The sequence below is a fragment of the Eubalaena glacialis genome, chromosome 12 (genome assembly GCF_028564815.1).
Source record: "Eubalaena glacialis isolate mEubGla1 chromosome 12, mEubGla1.1.hap2.+ XY, whole genome shotgun sequence".
Lineage (NCBI taxonomy): Eukaryota > Metazoa > Chordata > Mammalia > Artiodactyla > Balaenidae > Eubalaena > Eubalaena glacialis.
The window spans coordinates 69,042,334-69,070,148 of record NC_083727.1 but is presented as its reverse complement, the minus strand read 5'-3'; the positions used below and the strand labels follow the sequence as shown (position 1 = coordinate 69,070,148).

Here is a 27,815-nt window from a genome sequence, read left to right as displayed (position 1 = left end):
ATTGTCAGTCAGAAATCAAATCTAACTGCTTTCTCCAAAAACAAAGAAGGGAAGCATTCTGCTTTTGGCAATGGCAGACTAGTTTATTTAGACAAATTTTGCAGCCATGAGAAATGCTAGACAAAAATGTTAAAAGCACCTGTTTTAAGATATCAGAGAATTAGAAAGGCAGTAAGGACCTGAAGGGCCAAGAACTCAGAAGGAAGGGAAGACCTGAGAGATGAGACAGACATCTGGCATAGCTTTTCTCCTCTAGGATTTTCCCCTAAAGGCACTGTTTCCAAATTGGTAGCTGAGAGGCTACGAAACTGAACAGAACTTTCAGCATTTATCACAAGAATGGGAAAACAAAAATTGGAGTACCAGGTCACCAAGGAGAGGGGTCTTGCTTAATGCTCCAGGCTTTCAGTTAGAATTCCCAAGGGGCCACACTCCAGAATTGGGGTGAATCAAAAACAGACCAGCCCCCCAAAACTAAAGCCTAGCTTCTAAACAGTTCAATTCTTGACTGAGTTAAGATGTTCTACTCCTAATCCTGTGTAGGAGCAAAGGTAAATCTTCTCTGAATGAAGAAAACAGGATGCAGAACCTCAAATTATTTCCACAATTTTTCATACATAATGTCTAGTAAGCAGAAATACCCAGGTATTTAAAAAAAGAAAAAAAAAACCTACAAGTGACTAGAAATCAAATGAATACACGAAGAAAAACTAAAAAAAGGATCCAGAGAGTATCCACATATTAGAGTTATCTGACATAGGCTTTAAAATAGGCTTAATAGGGAGTTCCCTGGCAGTCCAGTGGTTAGGACTCAGCATTTTCACTGCCATGGCCCAGGTTCAATCTCTGGTCAGGGAACTAAGATCCCACAAGCCGCATGGCCAAAAAATTTAAAAATAAAACAAAATAAAATAAAATAGCCTTAATAAATTCAAAAACCTAAATGACAAGATACAGAATTCCAGCAGAGAACTGAAAGTTACTTTAATACTCAAACTGAAATTCCAGAAGTGAAAGTAAAATAACTGAAATTAAGTACTCAACAGATGAATTTAACAGCAGCTTAGACAAAGCTAAAGAGAGAATTAATACACTGGAAGATAGGTCAGAAAAAAAATAACCAGACTGAAAAAAATGAAACGAAAAAGTGGAGAATATATAAAAGAACATAGGAAACATTTTAAAAAATAATAAAATTTAAAAGTTCTATTGAGTAGAAGGAGAAAGGAGAAAGAATGAATCTAAAACAATATTTGAAGAGATAATGGTCAAGAATTGTCTAAAACTGATTTAAAAATCCAATCATAGATTCAAGAATCACTGTAAGTAGGAAGCAGGAAAAATACAAAGAAAATCACAGGTAGAAACATCATAGTAAAACTGTTGAAAATCAAAACCAAAAAGAAATTATCTTCAAAGAAGTAACTTCTCAACAGAAATGAATTATGGAATAATATCTTCAACATACCAACCCAGAATTCTAGAATCTGGATTTTGAAGAACAACTGTTCTTTAAAATGATGGGGTATATAAAGACATTTTCACACAAATGCTGTAAGAATGTGTCACAGCAGATCCACATTAAAGAAAATACTGAAGAGAGTGCTTCAGTTAGAAGAAAAACTATGCAAATGGAGCCACAAAAATACACCAAGAAATGAAGAGCACCAGAAAGGATAAATATGTGGGTATAGCTAATGAATATTAACCATATAATGATGATGATGATGATGTATTATGGGATTTAAAGTATAGAGAGAATTAAAATACACAATACCAAAAGGGCAGTAAGAGATCAATGGACTCAAAAGTTCTTGGATTCTTGCATTATCTAAAAAGTGGTAAAAGTACTAACATTTACCAGACTTCAACAGTCAAAGATGCATAATGAAATCTTGGGTAACCACTAAAAAAATAGAAAAGGAATGTATAACAAGCATGGGTTGGGGTGACAGAACGATAAAAATAATTAAGCATAAAGAAGGCAAGAGGACTTCCCTGGTGGTGCAGTGGTTAAGAATCTGCCTGCCAATGCAGGGGACACAGGTTCAATCCCTGGTCCAGGAAGATCCCACATGCCGCCGAGCAACTAAGCCCGTGAGCCACAACGACTGAGCCTGCGCTCTAGAGCCCGCGAGCCACAACTACTGAAGCTCGCGCGTCTAGAGCCCGTGTTCCGCAACAAGAGAAGCCACCACAATGAGAGGCCCACGCACAGCAATGAAGACCCAACGACGAAGACCCAACACAGCCAAAAATTAATTAATTTTTTTTTTTAAGGCAAGAAAGGAAGATAAAATGGACCATACCACAAGTGGGATAAACAAAAACAAACAAACAAAAGAAAATAGTGAGATAGTAAGTTTAAATTATATCAGTAAAATAAATGTACATAGACTAAATATTCCAATAAGGCAAAAACTGTTGACTAGGTAAACAAAACCCAGCAACATGATGCTTATAAGAGTCATACCTTAAATAAAGGATTAATAAAGGCTGAAAGTAAAAAGATAGATACAAGGTCTTCCATACAAACACTATCCAAAAGAACACTTGTACTACCATATAAATATCAGATATTTTACAATGCTAAAAGTTAAGACATTGTAAAGATAAAATAATCTGTTATACATATTTGTATAAACCAAATATCACCTCAAAATATATAAAGCAAAATCTGACAGAACTACAAGGAGAAATAGGTAAATCCACAATCACGGTGGGGAATTTTTAAACACTCCTCTTAGTAACTGACAAAACAAACCAGGGGAAACTATGTTTGGGATTTTATTTTATATGTCATTTATTCCCCTCAAGATACATGTTCATCTTAGCTAGTTTCCTCTTAATGATGCTGGAGCTCATTTGCAATTATAGGGATTTAATCGTGCTTAAGATTATAAAATAAATGTCATTTTTAAGACACTTTCTGATGGCAAAGAAAAATAAATGCTGCAAACTTGACCCTATTTTGTAAAAATAGTAACTGTTTGTTTTAAACTCTTTTACACGTTCAAATACTAGATCATAATTCAAAAACACATTAAGCATATGCTCATGATTAATGTTATTCTTAAAAAATACAGTTGAATTCCCTCACAGAAGTGATAAGAGGGTAATCATCTATATGTCATATTATGCTATTAGACTTTCTTTAGAATGTGATTCTTATTTTTCTAGGTATGTGATTCAGTAATTTCAGATATCTAAGTCCAGAAAATGAGTTAGAGTAAAAAACTAAGTTATTTTTGAAATTATTTCCATGTTTCAAAACAATTTACACTTTCAGCAGCCGCTGAGTCTTGAAGTTTGAAATGTGTAAATGCATATTAAAACAATGTTTTTCAAACAAGAGACTTTTTTTTAAGCCCTAAATAACTGTATTTTATTATTTACATAAAACAAGGCATTTTCTTCCTTGCCTGTCAATCAATGCCTACTAATAAATGAGTTGTGGGATTTACTGCTCAACCATGATATCCCACACACCTTAATTATTAACTTTATTAACAATGAATTACCGCCACACTTTCCCTGACTTTACCCTTTGGCCTACACCATCTACTTGTGTATGTACAAGTACAACCAGCAATCTTCTCAACATCTCTCCTGTCCTCCTGAGAAAAGAAGGTAATGCCTGATGTTTTTTCTTAGGCCTTTTATTTCTAGAAGATTAACAGGAGTTGACTATAGAAGAAATAAGAACCTTCTGAGTTCAACTTTACAGAAAAATATGAAAACACCACCCATGGAAAGGAGCAGAATTTATATGCAAAGTTATTTTAACTATGGGACAATTTTGTAAAGCATCAGTAAAAATTTTCACTCCATATTTAGTTGGAATCTCACAATACTTTGCAAAGAAACAATAAATTCTCAATCTAACATCTAAGAGTTCTTTGGTTTACCTAAGAAACAAAAACAGGATGAATTTATATAACTGAAACTTTTCTTGTAGAAAAGGCAAAGATTCGTGCCTATCAAGAGTCTTTGGAAATAACCAGAATGAAATAATCTAACAAATCTAGCTAAACATAGTTAACATTCCATTTGCATAAATCTCAACGAAGCTGTAGAAGAAAAGGTAAAGACTATAATAGTATTTTTAAACATTACCAGTTTTAAACGTTCTTTTCTCCTTTTGCCAAAGGAGGCACTCGACCCAGGTTCTGATTCCTTTTTTCCATCCTCGTCCTCATCTTCGTCTTCATCATCCTCAAAACACCAATCTGGCAATAGAGGTGGGGGTGGTGCTTCCTCTATATCACCATAGCGACGAAAAAGTTCTTTCAAATAATCACCCTTATAAATTCCCGGTGGTCTGGCTTGAGCAAAAGTAGCAACTGCTGCTTCAATACTATGGAAAATAAACACCATGCAATTTCCTCACTACTCTCCATTTATGCAGATTTATCAAAATTCACTTGTTACATTTAAGGCTATTATACAAAGCATAATAGAGGTTTTCTAAAATGGACAAATCACAGTTCCCACGCTCAAGGCATTCAATCTATTAAGAGATAAATTCATTCTGAAACATTTTTAACATAAGTACATGGGAATTTCCTAAACTCTAGAGGTAAACTGCAATGAGTGTATAAACGAGACCGGGTAGAGTCTGTAAGGAATTTAAGTAAACCCTTGAAGTTTGAGGTCTGACTCTCAGCGAAAACATCAAAGAAATGTGAATAGCAATATGAAAAGAAAGTAAAAGCATGCTGGTTTTTCAGGAACTTTCAACACACCCAGGCATTAAGAGTACTGGTCATCAGAGAGAGGCTAAGCATAGGCTGAGTCTGACATAGGAGTCTATATCGTGTAGCATTACTGTGTAGAGCATCTGAAAGGCCAGAAAGGAAGAGCTAGAAGTGCATGCAGTAGAGAACCCCCAAGGATGAATGAGCAGGAAAATATACAATCACATGTGTACTTCAGCTGATTATATTCAGAGAAGGATCTACTGCGTGAAAGGCTTTGTAAACAAAAGTAAAGACCTTCAAAGTAAATGAGGAAATTCAGTTAGTAATATCCCATTCTCTAATCTCTCAGAATCTAAAAAGACACTTTACAAATAACAGCTGCTCATAGACATGCTTATTGGTTTAAACAGAGTAACTCTGTCCCCAAAAATACCTTTTCTGTATAGCATTTAAGTTTTTCCTAGTACTCAATAGGTATTTTTAAAAGGTACTATTAAAAATGAAAAGAAAAACAATAGTAACCTCCAAGGTGAAAACATATACAAAATATTGGGAGAACTTGTCTCTGATAATTCTGTAAGATGTGAAAAAAAATCTGGAAAAGAAAATGCATAGTATACGGGATCCATAAGCACTCAAAATGCTACTTAGTAGAAAACACCAGGTAATGAATGGTGTTCAAAAGATTAACCAAATCTAAAATGAAAACCACTTGAATCAATCATATTACTCATGACTTCACCAAAAACCTGGCAATATAAAATGCTAAAATTGAAAAATCAATAAAAAATTTTTATCAATTACTAAATATGTCTTCTTCCATTATAACAAGAAACAAATACCTCCAATCCATTTTCTCCACCAAGAAGGCACATATGAGGAAACCAGTGCGATTGAAACCATGGGTACAATGAACACCTAGAAAATAAAACAATTTTGATTTAATAAATCACTTTAGAGGCTACGTTTTACTTTAAAACCCCAAACTGCAATCAAAACATTTCAATCATTTTATAAAATAACTACATTTTTAAAGCTTAGCCTTCTTTTATAACTATTAAACCTGTCAGCTTAAATTGCTTAGAAAATCACTTACAGCATAGCTATAAGTTTAAATATAACATATACTGATTTATTAGTTACAACTGTTTCTAAGGTCTAAAGTTTTATCTTAAAACTGAAAGATTCCAAGCATTTTAAAAAAGGAGGTATTTCATCAAACACACAACTCTAAAGAACATAGGCGCACGCACACACATGCACGCATGCACACATACACGCAGGACACTTCACTGGATACGGAAAATAACAAACTGATGGATACATAGTAAAATAAAAACAAAGTTCTCTAGAAACCAACTGACTGTATCTTTACATTAGCTTGTAATCTTCCAAAATGAACTTTTAGAAGAAAAACCTGCTGAGAAAAAGACATTTATTTTTGTTAAGCTTTTTTTCAGGACATATTCAAGATCAGTGTGGTCCTGCCTCTATATTCTGAAAAGCTGCAAATGAGTTTCATAAATTCTAAAACTGACTGCATTTTCAAGTCATTTTAACTACTTTGAAAAAGTAATAAAAACAGCTTGGTGTACATTATTAAATGATCACGCTGTAGAAAACCCACTTCAATGGCAGCTAAACGTAAAGTAGAGACAGAGCATCAATGAAGCAAGAAAACTAGTAAGGAAGCCATCCCAGTAATTTATATGTGAGATAAGGATCTGAATGACAAGGGTCATGGTGATGGGAATAACAGGGAGAGGTAGATGGAAGAAACATTTAAGGTAGAATGTGCAATCTGAGGGGTGAATAACTGTCAACACTGAGAGTTTGGTTTCTGACTTGGGTGACTATTTGGGCAATGGCCCCGTTTACCAGGTAAGGAAGTACAGGAGTTTACATCAGTCATTCGGGCAAGGCAATGAGTACAGCTGAACATGCTGAGTTTAAGGTTCTTATGAGACTTACAAATATTTGGAAATAAGGGTAAAGAGCTTCACAGAGAGATCTAGCTGGAGTTGCAGATTCAAGAATAATCAGCATGTAGTCACTACAGAAGCAGTCTGTGGTGTAGGCAAAACCACTGAGAATGGGTAAGTATCAACAGAACAAGAGAAGATAATTAAGGATGGAATCTGAGGAAAACTAACCTTTCAAGAATAAGTTGGCGGATGGAAGGGCATAAAAAAAGACTAAGAATGAACAATCATGGGGTCAAGAAAACAAAGAGAGCATGAACACTGAGTCATGTTCACCAGGAAAAGAGGAAGTTCCAAGACAGGAGTGTTCAACTGTTTAAATGTCACAAAATGATTAGAACTGAAAGTCACTATTTGTTTAAGACTGCAGAGGGAGGACTCCAGATCGCAGTGATGTGAATGAAAATAAATGGATTCAAGTATCAATCTTTTGGAAAGTTGACTGGGAAGGAGAAGGGGAATATAAAACAGAAAGGTGTGGGGTTTTTTTGGAGGGAGGGGTAATATTTTAATAAAAGAGGCTTGGGTATATTTACAGGCTGAGAAGGACCTGGTTAAATCACAGAGACTGAAATAGAGAACAATGATATAACTGAAATGAAGTTTCTGAAAAGAGATAAAAAATAAAGAGATCAGCCTTGAACAGAAAAAGTTACCCCTTAGAAATAATTGCTATAATCATGAAACTCTATAAATTCATCATCTCCAGTGCTTTGTTAAGAAAACATGCCTCAAAAGTTACACAAAGATGTCAGCTGTAAATAGACTTTTTTATTCAACATAAATCTTAACCCAACATGTAAATTTCCTTTCTACTTTATATTTGAGACCAATTTAAGCAACAAATACTCTAAAAATGTTTCTCATCTACACCATTACTATTTTTGCATCTAATTTTTACTCTAGCAAGATTAACTAAATATTTTTATGAATAGGAAATGTAAGAATAATTGCCAATTAAGTGATTAAGTTATGCGATGATATGCAATTTAAGAAAGTACCAGTGCTCATTATTCAACATAGTTTTGGAAGTTTCAGCCACAGCAATCAGAGAAGAAAAAGAAATAAAAGGAATACAAATTGGAAAAGAAGAAGTAAAGCTGTCACTGTTTGCAGATGACATGATACTATAATACACAGAGAATCCTAAAGATGCTACCAGAAAACTACTAGGGTTAATCAATGAATTTGGTAAAGTAGCAGGATACAAAATTAATGCACAGAAATCACTTGCATTCCTATACACTAACAATGAAAAATATGAAAGAGAAATTAGGGAAACACTCCCATTTACCATTGCAAGAAAAAGAATAAAATACCTAGGAACAAACCTACCTAAGGAGACAAAAGACCTGTATGCAGAAAACTATAAGACACTGATGAAAGAAATTAAAGAGGATACAAAGAAATGGAGAGATACACCATGTTTTTGGATTGGAAGAATCAACATTGTGAAAATGACTATACTACCCAAAGCAATCTACAGATTCAATGCAATCCCTCTCAAACTACCAATGGCATTTTTCACAGAACTAGAACAAAAAATTTCACAATTTGTATGGAAACACAAAAGATCCTGAATAACCAAAGCAATCTTGAGAAAGTAAAACGGAGCTGGAGGAATCAGGCTCCCTGACTTCAGACTATACTACAAAGCTACGGTAATCAAGGCAGTATGGTACTGGCACAAAAACAGAAATATAGATCAACGGATCAGGATAGAAAACCCAGGGATAAACCCATGCCCACATGGTCACCTGATCTTTGATAAAGGAGGCAAGAATATACAATGGGCCACAACTACTGAGCCCGTGAGCCACAACTACTTAAGCCCACGCACCTAGAGTCCATGTTCCACAAGAGAAGCCACTGCAATGAGAAGCCCACGCACCGCAACGAAGAGTCACCCCTGCTCTCCGCAATTAGAGAAAGCCCACGCGCAGCAACAAAGACCCAATGCAGCCAAAAATAAAACAATCAACTAATTAAAAAAAAAAACTTATTATGTGCCAAGTTATTTTAAATATTTTTATTTAATCAAAAGAAATGATTTTTACCAAAATACACGTGTGCTACTCATGAAAATATATATTCACAAATCTGGCCCATATATTTATAACTAGAAACACCTAAAGTAATTAGAGGCATTAGTTAAGCTACATATCTATTATACATAGTCCACCATTTACCAAGAAATCAGCCATTTCTCTTTTAACACAAAACAGACTTTTTTATTTCTCCAGTCCACAAAATTCTTATCCTCAAGTTATTTCTGTACATGCAAACAAATGCACTATAGCTCCATAATCTCTTATTTGTAATTATAATTTCAAAGAAGCTCTAAAAAAGTTAAGATTTTTGGTAGATTATTTGGGGACAAAACCTGACCTGAACTGATATAACGTTATTCATAGTCTATTTTTCTCACTTAGTGTGAATGAATATTCATATATTTAACTGCAGAAATGCTCTCTACACCCAGATTATCTCTAATACTATTTTCCACTTAAAGGAACCAGGCTCCTTAGAGAAAAAACTGGTTCCAGGTCTGGAAAACACGTTGTACCAGAAAACAAGGAAACCATCAAAGACTGATAGGGTGCTATCAAAAGGATACAGAAATCAACTTGAAGGGGCCCCCATTGGCCTAGGATGGAGCAATTTGAGCATAAGAATAAATATTGACTGCAACTGATTTAAATACATCAACTATATAAAAATTCATGAGTTCATACAGATACTCCAAGAAAAAAAAGTAATCAGTCACCACTAGAGATTGGTAAGATACCAATTCTTTATTCTGGAAATTAAGAAATAAGAGAATCAGACCCTTAACTTGCCTTTCCATTACAAACTGCATTTCAGGATAATCAAATTGTTGAGAACAGTTCTTTACTAAAGAAGAATTCCAGCTAATCCATGAAGAAATGAGAGAGAATCAGAAAAAAATCACTGTTTTCCAACCCTTAATGAAATACTGGATGAAGGCAACAACCATCAATGGATAATAAAATCATTAGGTAAAAGACAGATGAAAAAGTCTGTAACAGAGGACACAAGATGGTGCCACCAGAACCCACTTAATCATCTTCGTACCCTTAAAAGCGGGACCACCAGACATTGTGCTTCCTGATGTGGTGTGAAAGGAACCATACAACGCCAACTATGAAGTATGCTTGCCAAAATATATAAGTATGCCTCTCGATTTAACTACCAGTTTACAGGACATACAGAAGACAAAGGAAAAAGTTAACTAATACTATGAGGAAGCACTCAGGTAGACCCAGATAATGGAATATTTTTTAGGACAAATGACGTGGTTTCTCCAGCAAACTGATAGCATTAAAAAAGAGAGCAAATCAGAGAGATTTAAGAGACATAACAACAAAATGCAACATGTGGACACTATTGGAAACTGGTTTGAAAATCTAACTTACAAAGGCATTTTTTCTATAATTGAGGAAACCTGAAAATGGACTAGGCTTTAGATGACCTTAAGGAATTTCTCATTATTCTGTTTGGTACAATTGCATGGTGATTATATAAAAACCAAAAATCCTATCAGTTAGAGATGCATACTGAAACACTTTAAGTGAAATGACATGGTATCTGTGATCTGCTATAAAATACTCAGAAAAAAATCTGTTAGGGGGAGGAGAGGAAAAACGAAAAAAAAAAACAGCAAAATGATAATTATTGAAGCTGAATGATGGATACATGAGGTGTCATTTCACTATTCTCCCTGTTTTTGGTATGACTGAAAATTTCTACAATAAAGAAAAATTAGGGGGTACTATCTCCAGGGGAGGTAACATATGGTAAGAATTGGAAACATATGACCCCCAAGGGTTTCAGATAAGGGATTATGAAGCTGTAGTTCTTCCTAAACATCAGAAAACATCTGAGGCTTCTGTGTTTCAAGAACTTTTCATTTCCACTAAGTCTACAGTATTATCCCACAACCAGGCTAACTGCATGAACTGACAGTAAAATGATAATTTAAAAAAAGAGTAGCTTTGAAAATAAATCTGAGTCTAACTTCTGTCATGTCACAAATGTCTACTGTTGATCACAAGTATGCTTCAGCAAGAATGTGTGCAAGGCTGATGAAAATTCCATCTCTGATACTAAAACACAATTAAAATATTGTAAAAGCAGACCAGTATTTTCTGATCCTAAGAACACAAACTTGATTCTTTATTCTTTTTGTTTGAAAAGGTGTTACCAGCAACCAGCTCTAAGACCAGTTTCTGTTGTTGTCTTCAGAGTATTACAATAAATAATTGCCACTACAATGCTCCAAAACTGGACAGGCCCAAAGCAAATGTTTCCACTTCAATCCTCATGAAGAGAACCCCTACCAGTGATATAAAACAAATAATATATAGTAACATATAATATATTGTAGCACAGTTCTATAATTTTTTTTTAATAACCCATAAAACACTCAATTTAGAAAATTTCCCCATCAGTTCTTCTAAGAATACAACTGGACAATTTATAACAAGGGTTGACTTGGGAGTATTAATCTTCCTGAAATCAGGATATCTGATTCCAGATGTTAAGTGTTCTTGAAGTTCTTCTTGAATTCTTCTTCTTTACCCCTACAATGGCTTCTCTCGAATGAAAAAAGTTGTTTTTAATTGTTCAAATAAAGGCCTCAATGCTATTTTAGGCTGTATATGTTCTAATTGTATCCTAAATATGTGTGTATTTGTTACATATATTCATGTGAATGTGTAAATATATACACATATACATATCACAATACCATGTCATATAGTCCCATATTATTGTTCTTCTGTTAAATAAATTGCATACTGTACAATATAAATGATCTGCTTCTATCAGAGGTGTAAGCTGTTTCCAGTTTTTTAATTACAAATGAAGATGTGATTAAATTTCTTTCTCATAAATCTTTATGCCCATCTCTGACTACTTCCTTTAAATAAATTCTTAAATGTGGCCTTGACAAGTCAAAGTGTGTGAACACTTTTAAGGATCTTGAGAAATATCACCAAATTGGCCCTCCAGAGAGGGTGTACCAGTTAACACTCAAATTAATAATGTATAAGTACATCCACTTTATCCAAAGCTTGACATTATGATTCGTTTTTAATCTTTGCCAATTTGATGGGGGAAGGTAACGACATATATTTTAATTTGTATCTCTTGTTAACAAGTGAGAATGAAAATTTTTTTCATGTTTCTTGGCTATTTGTAATTCATTTCTTATAAATTTCATTTTCATTGTTTTCCATATTTTTCTATGGAGGAATGCCTCTTTTGCCTGTTGGATTATAAAATCTTTTTGTATATAAGAATATTAACTTTTATCTGTCATATATACTTCAAATATTGCTCCCAATTTGTCAAATATCTTTTTGCTCTGTTTCTGTTGTGTTTTATAACACAGAATTTATTTTTCATTTTTATGTGGTCACTCTAGAAACCAGTGTAGCAAGTAATTAGAGATTTGGACTTTGAAGTAAGAAACCGGATTACAAACCTGGCTTAACCACTTATCAGATGTGTTACCATGGAAAAACTATACTTAATTTCTCTGAGATTCAGTTTTCTTATCTGTAAAATACAGATACTGCCACATACTATACGGATACTGCCACATACTACACAGAGTTGTTATGAGGATTACATTCATTCATTCCTTCATTCATTCACTCAGAGTTTCCCACCAACTCTGCCAGGCAAATAATATGCATTCATTAATTCCAGCTGTTACTATTACCATGAATAGACATTTTAATTTTTGACAGCAGTTTTCAAATTTAAGTGTACATAAAAATCACCTAAGACCCTTGTTTTAAAAACAATTAGATCCCTAGGCCTCATTCCCAGAGGTTTTGATCATACAAGTCCAGTAAGGGGCCCTAAAGCATGCACTTCTAATAAGCATCCTCAGGTGATTCCGATGCAGGCGGTCCAGGAACACGGCTTAAAAAATACCTGTTTATGGATTCTGCCTTTGATGAGAAACTTGGAATACCCTTTCTTACCTCAGAGTTAAATAAGTACTGACCTATATTTCTCCTATATTATTATGGGTCCTTTCAAAAATATCTGATCCATCTAAAATATATTTTATTATACAGTTGGCTAATTGTCTCATAACCATTTGTTGAATAATCACACCTTCCCTCTCTGATGTGAAAAACATCTCTACCACTAGGAAACCACTGTAGTTTCCATTGCTTTACCATATGCTTGGATAACTGGTAAGGAAAATCCCCTTGTTACTTTTGTCTTTCAAAATTTTCTTGCTCATAATTTCACCTGTCTGATTTGCCAAACAATTGTTTTCTGTGCTCAATAAATATTGACTTAATGGAGGCAGTGGACTTTACAAATAGAAATTAACTTCATAGTAATTTTTCCAAAGTCTCATTGGGATTTTGCTTGGAATTACATTAAAAACTGGAAATTAATTTGGCAACAATGAATCTCCATTTCTTCAAGTCTTTTAACATACAAGTGAAATTTTCTTAATTAAGAACTCCTACATTTCTTAATAACTTTATTCCTTGGTGTTTTGTACTTTACAGAAGACAAGTAGTTTAGAGTATGAACTCTAAACTTTACTTAGGATCTTATCTAAGCTGTAACCCTTAGATCTTATCTTAGGACCTGATCTAAGCTGTAACCCTTACTAGTTATGTGAATGACCTTAAGTCACTTAACCTTCCCAAGCCTCAGTTTCTTATCATAAAATGGGGGGGTGACAATAACATCTACCTAATAGTATTGAGAAGAAAATGAGAAAATGTTTGTAAAATGATTTACAGAGTGACTAGCAGAGAGAAATGTTCAATAAATGTTAGCCAATATTATTAATAGTAAGATTAATGAGACTATTCTCTAACTATATTTTCTAACTAGTTATTGCTTGTTCACAGGAAAGTTGCTGATGTTTTCCTATTTATCTGTGTCCAAATATATCCCCTGAACTTTCCTACTATTCCTAAAATTTTTTCAGTTAATTCTCTGAATGGGGAAAATAGTAGCTGCTTAAAATTTTTAAAAAGAAGAAATCACAAAAGAAAATATATTAACAACAAAAGCTTTTAAATATTACCAAAAAAACTAAAAGGAAAATGAATTGGAAAAAATTTCCAATAGTACATATAAGAAGTTAATTTATGGCATCTAACTATCAGGTGAAAAAATTATTCAACATACTGTGCTGACACAAATGACTGACTATATAGAAAACATTTAAATTGGATCCTCAATTCAAACCATATGCCAATATAAATATCAGAAGGAACAAAGAACCAAAACTAAAAATCACAAACCTTAAAAATTCTAGAAGACCACTCCTGGCAACATTTTTCATAATAGCAAAAAGAACTGAAAATAACCCAAATGTCACTTTAAGTAATAATCATTTCAAGAAAATTTACTCATTTGTTACATTTATGTTTATTGGCTTCCTTCCCCCACTTCCCCAACCCCCTTTTTTCTGTCTTCTCCCTGAGCTGTTCCAAGAGCCTGTACCTAGCAAAGAGTAGCAATCAATAAATATCTGCTGAAAGAACTGTCCATCAACAGGAAAGTGGATAAACTATAATACATTCATATAATGGAATACTACACAGCAGCAAATAAACAACAGTTACATACATCACCATGGGTCACTCCCAAAAACACAATACTGAGTGAAAAAAGAAAGGTTCAGAATGATACATACAATATAAAATTCAAAGTTATAAAAAATATACATATAGTGTTTAAGTTTAAGATACAGTTTCCCAACAGTACAACTGAAGAGGGGCAATTAGGGCTTTATCATGAAAAATTTTTAAATTACAAAAATACATTTATTTTGGGACTTCCCTAGTGGCACAGTGCCCAATGCAGGGGATACAGGTTTGATCCCTGGTCCGGGAGGATCCCACATGCCGTGGAGCAACTAAGCCCGTGTGCCGCAACTACTGAGCCTGCGCTCTAGAGCCCGCGAGCCACAACTACTGAGCCCGTGTGTCACAACTACTGAAGCCCGCGTGCCTAGAGCCCGTGCTATGCAACAAGAGAAGCCACCACAATGAGAAGCCCACGCACCGCAGTGAAGTGTAGCCCCTGCTTGCCGCAACCAGAGAAAGCCCACACGCAGCAACGAAGACCCAATGCAGCCAAAAATAATGAACAAAGAAAATAACTTAATTTTTAAAAAAGAACATTTAAAAAATTCTTTAAAAAAAATACATTTATTTTATAGTTCACAGAAGTTAGTCTACTACTTTAGTAAACGCTTCTTGGTGATGACTTAAAAAAGAAAAAAAAACTTCCATATCAACTCACCTGTAAAAAAGAAAATGGAAACCCAATCACAAAAGAAAATATTCAACATTGGTAAAGTGAAGCCAAACATACCTATAAGCTCAGGCGGGTTTCTTTCATTAAACCGCTCACATAGACGAATAAATGTCTCGGTATTCTCCGTTGTAGGGCACTCGCCATGTCTAGTAATACAGAAACATTTTTTTTTTAAGAAGAGATTACAAATTTCAACAGATGGTTTAAATATTAAGGAATCTTAATACATGACTTACCCTTTACACTGAAGTTTTATATATTTGATTCCTTCTTTTTCTATGTCATTTCTGTCATAGAATCTTGAAGTATTTGTCAGGTCCACCAACAAGCCCATTTTAACCTTAAAAAAGAAAGAAAGAAAAAAGGACAGATTTACTGGTAACTGAATTTGTACCAAATCAAACTGACTAAATGGAAGTATTCCAGGCCAGTTCATTCAACTACACTAAGGGAGATTTTAGGTTCACTCTGCCAATGAACTATTAACAATGAAAGTATCACTTATCCAAGTCTTACTCAAGACATAGAACTTAGGCACTAAATAAAATAAATTAACCCCCAAACTAATGATGAAACAAGAACATAAGCAAAACAGACTCCACTTCAACATTACAAAAGTGTACCTAAAAAAGCAAACACTGATGTAGTTTTCTGCATCTGTCACTCCACCTACGATTTACTAGACAAGAAGCTAGAACAGGGATATCATCTATCTGAAACACACCCCAACCAAAGCTCCAGGCACACAATAACCCAGCACTCCAAGCAGTCATCACTACAGCACATGTTAGGCAGTTAAATTCTCAAGTGAGTACACAGGGCAAAAAGTGTGTACAGTCAAAATTCCCTTGTAAATCCCTTAAATAATCAATAAAGAACAGTACACATGGCCGTATTTGTGCATCTCACTGAAGACTTACTCCCATTCCTCAGCCAGTTTTTCTTCCTGTATTGGAACAAAAATCATTATTTCTTCTGTTGAGCAGTAACTGAAGTAGTTGGCTTGTGTTAGGGGGCCACAGGTTTGAAAGATCTTGAGCAACCAGAATCACATTCAGCCTTGAAAGATATGCACACTGGAACTGAGCCAAGTAAAAGAACAGTCAATCCAAACATCTTCCACCTCATTCTGAAGTATATACTCTCTGAGAAGAATGGTAAGAGAAACAACCTATACTTTTTAAACTGTTATTTTTCTCTCTTTTGTTGTTACTGCTTTTATTGAGTACCTATTGTTGCGTTTGCCTAAAGGAGACTGGTCTACATAATAATTCAACTCCATTGTTATGGGGGGGGTGGGGAATGGCAAAAACATTTAAATTTCATACATCACAAAACAGACAAAATTGTGCACTTCTAAAATATAACTAGCTGCCTTAATGTGCTCTATGGATTTCTCCAGATTTCTTAGCTCATATATGGATAATAGACAGCTCTTCCAATCAAGCACCCTCTCACTTCCCCAGGAAATGTATTTTTGATGGCATTTTTTGTACTATCTGCACCCCTGGGCCTACTTCTCTTCTCTTCCCACATAGGCTTCTTCAGTGATCTTAATTCCTTCAGAGGATATGTATTGCCAAATGCAAAGATTTAGATGCCATACTACAGCTTTTCACTAGTTAGAATTAGAACCCATTTTGTTTGTCTTCAGGTCCAAAATAAGACATGAATGAAAAGTGGGGATGAGCAAGAAAATATGAATTTTCTAAATACATACGAATACTTTAGAAACCAAGAAACTGCACTGCATGACTTAGCTGCCCTGAGCCCATATATATGTATGCGTGTAAATGTGTGTCTGTGTGTGTGATGTGTCTGTGTGAATAATGTGTTTGGGTGTGAATGTGTCTGTCTGTATACACATATACTCATACATATTATTACATATACATAATTATTTTTCCTTATAGATTCCCAATCCATGAAATAAGGATAATTATAGTATCCACCTCATACAGTTGTTGTGAGATTTAAACGAAGTCCTTACTCTGTGCCAAGCACTATTCTGTGTGCTTTAAATGCACTAACTTTATTTGCAAGTGAGAAAACTAAAACATGAAGAGATTATGTAACTTGACCACAAAGCTTAAGTGGCAAACCAGAAATCAAACCCAGGCTAATTGGTGCTAAGCCCAAGCTCTTAGCACTCTGCCTAGGAAATAGTTAATGCTCTATAAATGTTAACTATGACTTTCAAAATGTACATTAATAATGAAGATAAAAATTAAAAGTTTACAAGTAAGCTAAAATAAAAGATATAAACAAATAACGACCCAAAACTACACCGAGAATAGGGATGAGTATCAGGTTATCAAAAACTAAGTGGCATCTTTACCATCCCATAATAAGAGACTTGCACATAATGGGTACCAATATTTGTTGAATGTACTGAGAGAGCATACAATAACAGACCACCAAGAGTCTAAAATAGAAGAGAACAATGGTTGGTGTTATGGGTTGAATTATGCCCCCTGAAAACATATATTCAAGTCCTAACTCCCGGTACCTAATGTATAGATTCATGGTGGTAGTTACAGAACTATTCCTTCTCCACAAAGGAACTCCCTCATGCTACCCCTTTACCGTCAGACCCTCTTCCCACCCCCATCCCTGTAGGCTGGCACCTGCTAACTTGTTCTCTATCTCGGTAGAGAAGAGATAGAGAGTTCTGTATACAGAACTCTATGTACTATTTTTGCAACTTCCTCTGAGTCAGTTAATTATTTCAAAATAAAAGTTTTATTTTAAAAAGCCACCTGTAGGGGCTTCCCTGGTGGCGCAATGGTTAAGAATCCGCCTGCCAAGGCAGGGGACACGGGTTCGAGCCCTGGTCCGGGAAGATCCCACATGCCGCGGAGCAACTAAGCCCATGCGCCACAACTACTGAGCCTGCACTCTAGAGCCCACGAGCCACAACTACTGAGCCCGTATGCCACAACTACTGAAGCCCACGTGCCTAGAGCCTGTGCTCCACAACGAGAGAAGCCACCGCAATGAGAAGCCCACGCACCACAACGAAGAGTAGCCCCCGCTCGCCGCAACTAGAAAAAGCCTGCGTGCAGCAACAAAGACCCAATTCATCCCAAAATAAATAAATAAATTTTTAAAAAATAAAAAGCCACCTGTAGAACAAGAAAGGGATAAAGTATGTTAAATCAACATCAAAAATGTTTTGTTTCTTACCTTCAGACTCTTCAGATAATTTGAAAGCATACTGGGATGGAACCGATTTTCTTCAGCAACTTGACTGTCATATCTTGGTCCTAACATTGTCTTCAGAGGTAAAAATCTTCCTAAATAACATGAAGATAGGTAATAATTTTCAATAATGAAAATGTTCCAGGTTAAAACTCTATAATTAGCAATTCTCAAAATCACTTTCTTACAATGTTTTAAATGGAATTTAAAAGAGTATTCATGAAATACTCTCAACCTACACCATATTTTCAAAAGGCACTGCCTTGGAACTTTTAAAGACAACATAAATTCTAGAAATTGATAATCAAATATAATAGCAAAAGAAAAAATTACCAGTGAATGGAACTTCCACAAAGACTCTTAAGTTCTAAACCACTACATTAAAAAGTTATTGCCTTAAAAGCTTTAAAGATATAGCACTAGAAAACTGATAATGAAGTGAATTAAATCAATTCTTTGAAATTCCTATCATACTTTTTTAATATGAAATTGGAACTTTCTCCATCTTATAACCTTATCCTACATCTCAGGAGAAGGATCATGCTGAGAAGCACACTAACCAAAATCACACTCCAAATGTATCAGTGATTCTAATTTCAGCAAGACTGACTGACTTTTGGCCTTTTTCTTTTCCTGACTCACCATATAAACACAGGGGAAGTCATCTTTTAAAATCACCTATTTTAGCTGATTTATATTATAAAATCAGTAAGAATAAATATCTACCTAAAACAATATCTAAGTGAAGTCTTAACATCTGTCCAGAGGTTTTAAACAAAATTCATAAAAAGATCATTTTTTTCTATTTTTATTTTCTACAAAACCAATCAAGATCACCAGTAACCTCCATGTTGCTAAGTCCAATGGTCAACTCTCAGTTCTCAAATAATTGATCATTTTTTAATTCAAGAGGAGCTCTTGAATCACTTTTTTCACGTGGCTTCCAGGACACTACATCCTCCTGTTTTCCTCCCCTCTCTCTGGCCTCTCCTTCTCAGCCTGCTTTACTGGCTCCTCTTTATCTCCCTGGCCCCTCTATGTTTTGTCCCAGGGCTCTGTCCTTGCACCTCCTTTCTAACTACATTCACTACCTTGGTGTCTCATCTAGTCTCACAGCTTTAAAAGCCATCAGTGTGCTAATGACGGACAAATGTGTATCTCCAGGCCAAACCTCTCCCCTAACTCTAGAATCAAATATCAAATTGCCTACCTGACTTAGTCTCTACTTGATGTCTAAAAGACATCTGAGACTTGATATCCAAATCTGAGCTCTCAATCTTCAAACTCCTCTCATGGTCTTCCCCATCTCAGCAAATGGTAACACCATTTTTTTAGTAGCTCAGGCCAAAACCTTTGGCGTTATCCTTGACCCCTCTCTTTCTTACACACCCCACACCCAATCCATCAGCAAATCCTATCAGATCTCTCTTCAGAATATATCCAGGATCTGACCACTTCTCACCACTTCTACCATCATCTCACCTAGATTATTATGCTTCATTTAGTTTATTTAACAGATATTTACTGAGTGCCTATTACGTACCAGGCATTATTCTAGGTGCACAGACTATATTAGTGAAAAGAAAAAAACAAACAGATAAACATCCCTGCCCTCATGAAGCCTATATTCTATTAGGTAAAGATAAACCACAAACAATGAACATAATAAATAATAATATGGTACATTAGAAGTTTCATCCCACTAGACCTCTCTCCTTCTCACTGACGTCTCAGAGGTCTGATTCTCTTTCCTCTACATACCCTTAACCTCTGTGCTCCTCCCCAGCTGCTCAGTCACACTCTCCTGAGAAAAACCCAGACCTCGATAAACCCAAACACCTGATTTCTTTGGGCCTACACCTACACAGCTCAAGGCTCCTAGAGAAAATCTCAGAGCACAGCAGAAGGGTGACAATATAAATCATAATCATCAATCTCAAAGGCAGTCCTACGTTTCACATCTTTTCCTCATTCATAAAATATACCAAGCTCCCCTACCCACTCCTCACCTGATGGCTTTGTGTTATAGCGTACTGAAAAGAAAAAGTAGAAAGAAGCAACTTTATATGTTTAACACATATCAAACAATGTTTAAAACATTTTACATAGATTTATTCATTTACTCCTAACATAAACATATGTAATGTTATTATCCCCATTTTACAGATGAGGAAACCAAGGCAAGAGAGATTAAGTAACTTGCCCATTGTCACACTTCTAGTAAATGAGAGAACAGTGATCCAAACCCAGGTGACCTGGACATAGGGTCCATGGAAATAATTGCTATTCAACAATGCCTCTCCACCAGCAGGTAGAAACTTGCCTCACCTTTGCAGTTATAAACCTTTCTGTATCTGAGTCCATTTTCTCTTTCATCCCCTGTCCTTACTCCCATTAAAGGCAAATCCCCTCCCTTCTGCTCTGGATTCTTTCCATTTTGCACTCACAAGGACCATCAATCAACTCTTCCTCCCTTCCATGTTGCTACCAACTTTTCTAGTATCTTAACATCTCAGCAGCATCTCATACATCTGGCAACTCCTTCCTTCTTGAAAAATTCTCTTGGCTTCCATATCACCATACTCCTTTAGTTTCTACCACCCACCTAACACCACCCCCAATTTCTAGCTATTCTTTCTCAACTCCTTTGTTCCCTCTACCCAATTTCTTTCTTTTTCTTTTTTTTTTTTTTTTTTCAGTTGCGGCACGCGGGATCTTTAGCTGTGGCATGCGAACTCTTAGTTGCAGCATGTGGGATCTAGTTCCCTGACCAGGGATCAAACACGGGGCCCCTGCACTGGGAGCATGGAGTCTTAGCCACTGGACCACCAGGGAAGTCCCTACCCAACTTCTAAATGGCAGGTTTTGGTAAGGGGCGGTTCCATCCTGGGCCTTGTCTTCTACTCTTTCTACATTCTCTGCCTGAAAGGTCTTTTCCACTGCCATGGCAGAAATAATGCTATCTGTTCACCAAACTCCATTTATTTTCCTCTTTCGCGGCACGCAGGAAGACTACATTTCTCAGCTTCTCTTGTAATTTGGTGAGGGCCATATGACTGGACTCTGACCAATGGGATATGGGCAGGAGTGAGATATAACACCACCCCAAGAGCACCCACTCCTGCTCTTCCCCTTCCATGGCAACCTTGCAGGTCATATGTTTAAGAGGACCGCATCACAAGATGGGAAGAGCCCAGAGAGTCACCACTTGGAGAAGAGTTGCCCAGGAAAGCTGCCTGACACACAATGCATTGTGATATGAGCAAGAAATAAACATAGTATGTTGACTGGAACCCTTGAGTTTGGGGAGTTGTTTGTCAGAGAAACTAGCATTACTTATCCTGACTAATCAAATACCACGTCTTTAAATATTGTCTTTATGCCGACTATCCTTAAATGTACATCTCCAACTCAAACTTGTTTGAATTCCAAACCATATATCCAACTGTGTACTCAACATCTCTACCTGAGCAATCAGGATCTTTTTTTTTTTTTTAACATCTTTATTGGAGTATAACTGCTTTACAATGGTGTGTTAGTTTTTGCTGTATAACAAAGTGATTCAGCTAGTATACATATATCCCCATATCCCCTCCCTCTTGTGGCTCCCTCCCACCCTCCCAATCCCACCCCTCTAGGTGGTCACAAAGCACTGAGCTGATCTCCCTGTGCTATGCAGCTGCTTCCCACTAGCTAGCTATTTTACATTTGGTAGTGTGTATATGTCAATGCTACTCTCTCAGTTCGTCCCAGCTTGCCCTTCCCCCTCCCCGCATCCTCAAGTCCATTCTCTACGTCTGCACCTTTATTCCTGTCCTGCCCCTAGGTTCTTCAGAACCATTTTGGTTTTTTTTTAGATTCCATATGTATGTGTTAGCGTACGGTATTTATTTTTCTCTTTCTGACTTACTTCCCTCTGTATGACAGACTCTAGGTCTATCCACCTTACTACAAATAACTCAATTTCGTTTCTCTTTATGGCTGAGTAATATTCCTTTGTATGTATGTGCCACATCTTCTTTATCCATTCATCTGTCGATGGACACATAGCTTGCTTCCGTGTCCTGGCTATTGTAAAGAGTGCTGCAATGAACATTGTGGAACATGTCTCTTTTTGAATTACGGTTTTGTCAGGGTATGTGCCCAGTAGTGGGATTGCTGGGTCATATGGTAGTTCTATTTTTAGTTTTTTAAGGAACCTCCATACTGTTCTCCATAGTGGCTGTATCAATTTACATTCCCACTAACAGTGCAAGGGGTTCCCTTTTCTCCACACCCTCTCCAGCATTTAAGCAATCAGGATTTTAATACTTCTTCCTACCTGCTTTCCCCCACAATAAGCCCTAATGGTACCAATCATCCCACTGCATAAGCAGAAACTTGGGACTAAGTTTTGACTCTCTTTATCTCATTCTAAATCCAACACCAAGTCCCGTCTATTTTCCCTCTTTAATATCTCTCAAATCAGCCTACTACTCTTCGACTCTACTTCTAAACCATCACCATTATCTTTCACTTGAACTACCGTGACAAGCTCCTAACTAACCTCCCCACTTCCATCCTTGTCTCTTTCATTAAACACAGAGCAATCAAAGTAAGCTTCTTTAAACTGAAGTCAAATCATCTGACCCCAATGCTTAAGAAATGGCAATGGTTTGCCAGTGCACTGTGAAAGTATATAAATATTAAAACCCCTTATCACACCCTAAGCCTATACGATCTGGCTCATACTCTCCACCCTCACATCCATATCCTCACTTTCAGTCTGAGATCTCTCCACCATCATCCTATCCCAACAGAAGACCTTCAAAAACACAAAAAAACAAAAAACAAAAGCAACACTCTATCTAGCAAACTTCTATTTATTCATGTTAATGCATATATACCTCCCTCTGGGAAGCCTTCCCTGATCCCCTTCTTCTTCCCTAACGTCAAGATTTGTTATCTCTAGTATCCCATAATATTCTATAATAGAGTCATTATTGACCTTGTTAAAACAGAACTGTGTTTAAAAATGATGGTTTGCTACTCACAAAATTATGTGCTCTTTAAGGTGGAGGACTATATCTTAATCATCTCCCAAGTCCCAAAAACCAGCACAAAGTATATACAAATATTCGCTAAGTAAAATGTCTTCAAAGTCATCACTATTATCATAAGACTGAATCATATTTATAGTCCCACAGTTAGTTCCCAGGAGGTTCTTTATACATAGTACATACAAAATAATTTTATGTTGAATAATCAGAAGTTTGTTTTCTTCCAAGTGTTCACCTGAAATCTATCACTCAGAAGCAGGAAAAAAGAATTCTTCAGAAATAAAGCTTGGCCCTATCTCCAGGTACTCTCTCACTAGAAGTCTGGTTTAATTAGAGAAGGTGACTTCAGAGTGGGACAAATTACTATTTATAATTAGTACCATCTTCTTTCTGATTCAGAAAAATTATGAACTTCTAGTACTAATAAGATTCATCCTAATGTTTACAATGAGAAAATTTAAGCAGTCATAACACGTTATCCTAAATAGGCGAAATATCAAAGAAATTATACAATAAGCATAAATTACTTTTCTAATCAGAAAAAAAAAAAGAGGAAGAAAATAGGAGGTAGAAACTGGGAATGTGAATGATTCCTTATTTTTCTCTAACGCTTGCAAGAATACAGCTAGCATTTCTTATTCTACCACTATAAAACACTGCCAACCCTACATTATCTAAAATACACAATGTGTCATGAACACTTCTAGGACAGAAATGTTAGAGAGATCAAATTTTAAGGGAAATTTAGAAAGACTTATCAAGAATTTTATGTTGTATTCACCTTACTTTCTAATAAGGATCACAAGCCAAAGCAGAATTGATTACCAGTAAAGATCCAGTTTGGTTGTCAGGAGGGATGAGGTTCTTTTCAGGGCCCGCAACTGCTCAGATTAGGTGAGCTTAGTGACTCACTGATCACAGTAATTAAGAGTCTATGTTTTGGGGGTCGAAATACTGTAATACAATAAAAAAGGAATAACTTTTTATTCCTGACCCTTCATCTCCAGGAGAGGGAGGAAAAAAAAAAGCACACAACTCTATTTCTTAGAGAAGTATTAAGCTGCCTGGAGCTTAGCACCTTATCTGCTGCTGTCCGCCCCCAGTCAGTACCACATTTGTCTCATTCATCTAGGAAAAAGTCAGTATTCTGATATTTGTCATTGTCATCTGCAGATTATATTAAAATTCTGATTTTAAAACTGTTTTTCTAATTCCAAATAAAAAATATTCACTGGGACAAGACCTTCTTTATGATTTTGTTTTTCTCACAAATCAGTGTGGCAGGTAACTCTAATGAAAGGATCCAGGAAACATGCTCCAGGTTAAAAAAGAAGCTAGACATCTAAGTTTAGCGGTTTCTTCATAACTCCATAGAGAAAGCCACATGTAAAAAGAAAGGATTCAACACTAAGTTAGAGATGGCAAGGGAAAAAAAGTCAAAATGTCTGAAAAGTGAGATGAATTGTAGTCAATTCATCTGAAGAAAGTACAATGACTATCAAGCACAAGTGAAAATGCCTATAAAAATGGTTAGAACGTAAAGAAAATTATTCATTTTTGTTAAGGAAAAACATTGCCTCACCCCAAGGCTTGCTTAGATTATGTTTTATCCATCATTTATATAGCTTTATTGACTGAGGATTTTACATAAAATGTGAAGAAAAGCTGACAAACTAGAAGAACCAGAAAACCTGAATTAAAAAATGACTAGAGAATCTTCTCTTCCAACAACTTAAAATAACTAGGCTGGGACTTCCCTTGTGGCACAGTAGTTAAGAATTCGCCTGCCAATGCAGGGGACACGGGTTCGAGCCCTGGTCCAGGAGGATCCCACATGTCGTGGAGCAACGAGGCCCATTCACCACAACTACTGAGCCTGTGCTCTGGAGCCCTGGAGCCGCAACTGCTGGGCCTGTGTGCCACAACTGCTGAAGCCCGTGCACCTGGAGCCCATACTCTGCAACAGGAGAGGCCACCACAATGAGAAGCCTGCATACTGCAAGGAAGAGTAGTCCCCACTAGCCACAACTAGAGAAAGCCCGCGCGCAGCAACGAAGACCCAACACAGCCAAAAATAAATAAATAAATAAAATAAATTTTAAAAAATTGATTAATTAATTAAAATAACTAGGCAGACATACTATAGCTGTGTATATAATTAGTAAGTATGCATAGCTCATTAAAAAATCCTTTAATTTTGTTTCAAGACACCTTCTAGAAAAAGCATTAAGTTGAGTTAGTTAAAATTTAAAACTTTAACTCTTCAAAAGAAACTTTTAAGAGAATGAAAAGGCAAGCCACAGACGGCAGAAGACTTTTAAAAGCATATATTCAACAAAGGATTTGTATTTACAATACATAAAGAACACTAACAACTCAAAAATAAAATAAACAACCAAATTTTAAAAATCAGCAAAAGATTTGGACACTTTGCAAAAGAAGATATGTGAATTGCCAGGAAGCACGTGAAAAGATGCTCAACATCAAACCACAGTAAGACAATACTAAGCACCTATTAGAATGGGTAAAATTTAAAAGACTGATCAAATCAAGTGTTAGAGAGGATGTGGAGCAAACAGAATTCTCATATATTGATGGCAGGAATGCAAAATGTTATGACTTGGAAAAAAGTTTGGCAGTTTTTTAAAAGGTTAAACTTACACCTACCATGCGATGCATTCCTCTCCTAGAGATTTACACAGAGGAAATGAAAGCATATGTCCATACAAAGAACTGCACATGAATATTCATAGCAAGTTAGTATGCAACAGCCAAAAACTGGAAACAACCCAAAGGACCATCAAGAAGTGAATGGACTTGGGCTTCCCTGGTGGCGCAGTGGTTGAGAGTCTGCCTGCCAATGCAGGGGACACGGGTTCGAGCCCTGGTCTGGGAGGATCCCACATGCCGCGGAGCAACTAGGCCCGTGAGCCACAACTACTGAGCCTGCGCGTCTGGAGCCCGTGCTCCGCAGCAAGCGAGGCCGCGATAGTGAGAGGCCCGTGCACCGCGATGAAGAGTGGCCCCCGCTTGCGCAACTGGAGAAAGCCCTCGCACAGAAACGAAGACCCAACACAGCCAAAAATAAATAAATTAATTAAAACATCACCCTTGTGTCTGCTACTGAAAAATGACAGTAGCTCAAGATTTAAAAAAAAAAAAAAAAAAGTGAATGGACAAACTAATTTAAACTGGTGTATCCATAACAATGGAATACTACTCGGCAGTAAAAAGGGATGGGCTATTGATACATACAAGCACAGCGTGAAAATCTCAAAATAATAATGCTGAGTTAAAGAAGCCAGAGACCTCCCCCCCAAAAAAGAGTATGTTTCCATGTATTTTAAAAACTATACAAAATGCAAACTAAATCTATAGTGACAGAAAGCAAATCACTGGTTGCCTGAGGGAGGGAGGGAGGGATTACAAAGGGCAGGAGGAAACCTGGAGTGGTGATGATTGTGTTTACTATCTTAATTGTGTTTCACAGGGGGTGTGTGTGCGCCTGTGGTCCAAATTTATCAAACTGTACACTTTCAAACTGTACATCTTAAAGTCTGTTGTGTCAAACTCAAAGATGAAAAAGTCCTCAATTAAGAATCATTTACAAAACAAAACAAAACAAAAACCTCCAGTCTCAGTGTGGATGAATTTCACCGCTGGGAACTGCCCCTCCCTTTAGCCTTCCTCTCAAGACCGACACTTGTCCCTTCCCCTTCCGAGAACCCTCAAAGGTTTACAAAACTCCTGACTAAACTTCAAAGTATTATTACCCACTGGGTTCTTGGGTCCTCAGCTCCTGCCACACAAAGCTCCTATCTACCTTCCCGCTCGCAATATTTATCCTTACTGAAGAGTGACAAGTGCCCCCACTGCCTCCAGTCCAGGTTCCCAAACACTCATCCACGAAGCTTCAACGGACCGAGCACGTCTGGGTCCTCAAACTACCGAAAGCTGCGCCCCCCTCAGCCCACCCCCGGACCCGCAGGTGCGCGGGGACTCGAACACCCCCCGTCCCGGTTACCTGCCACCGGCTGGCCGCGCCGCGGACAGTTTAGCCACCGCGGGGGAATCTTGTTGTGAGCCATGTCTTGGGGCCGTGAACAGCCGCCCCCTCCACCAACGCTCGCCGCGCTGCCGCCGCCGCCGCCTCCTCGCGCTCCGCTCTGCACCCGAGGTCCGAGGTACCCGAATCCCGGCCGGCGTCCGAACCCCAGCCGCCCGGACCTGGGTAATGTCAGCAGCGGCGCGCCACTTCCATTCAGGCTCAACTCTAAACGAGCCCACAATGCACCGCTACTTCCGCCCCAAAAGCCCCACCCCCTTCTTTCCGAGGTCAGAGGTGAAGAAAGAGACGCTGGCGAACGGATAGGAAGGAGTTAAGGCCGAGGCGAATGGGAGGGGCGGGTCTTCCCTCGCCCCGCCCCGCCCCGCCCCGCCCAGACCCAAAGAGCTCTCAGGGCAGCTTTGCACATGCGCAGCTGCCGTAGTATTGGGAACCAGGAACGGCGCTCATATACTTTTCCCATAGACTGCCGATGGAAACCCCAGAGAGTGAA

General features: G+C 37.0%; 1 protein-coding gene across 2 annotated transcripts in view; it reads right to left on the bottom strand.

Moving 5' to 3' along the window:
- RNGTT (RNA guanylyltransferase and 5'-phosphatase) overlaps positions 1 to 27,530 on the bottom strand; it is a 234,513-nt gene extending 206,983 nt beyond the window's left edge. For both annotated transcript variants that reach the window (XM_061206736.1, XM_061206737.1), the window contains exons 1-6: positions 27,281 to 27,530; positions 18,203 to 18,312; positions 15,253 to 15,356; positions 15,074 to 15,162; positions 5,543 to 5,618; positions 4,117 to 4,357 (exon numbers count right to left, since the gene is read on the bottom strand). In XM_061206736.1, coding sequence (XP_061062719.1) covers positions 4,117 to 4,357; positions 5,543 to 5,618; positions 15,074 to 15,162; positions 15,253 to 15,356; positions 18,203 to 18,312; positions 27,281 to 27,344 — 684 coding nt within the window. In that variant the 5' untranslated portion in view covers positions 27,345 to 27,530. The remainder of the gene's footprint in view (positions 1 to 4,116; positions 4,358 to 5,542; positions 5,619 to 15,073; positions 15,163 to 15,252; positions 15,357 to 18,202; positions 18,313 to 27,280) is intronic.
- Between the last annotated feature and the right edge of the window lie 285 nt (positions 27,531 to 27,815).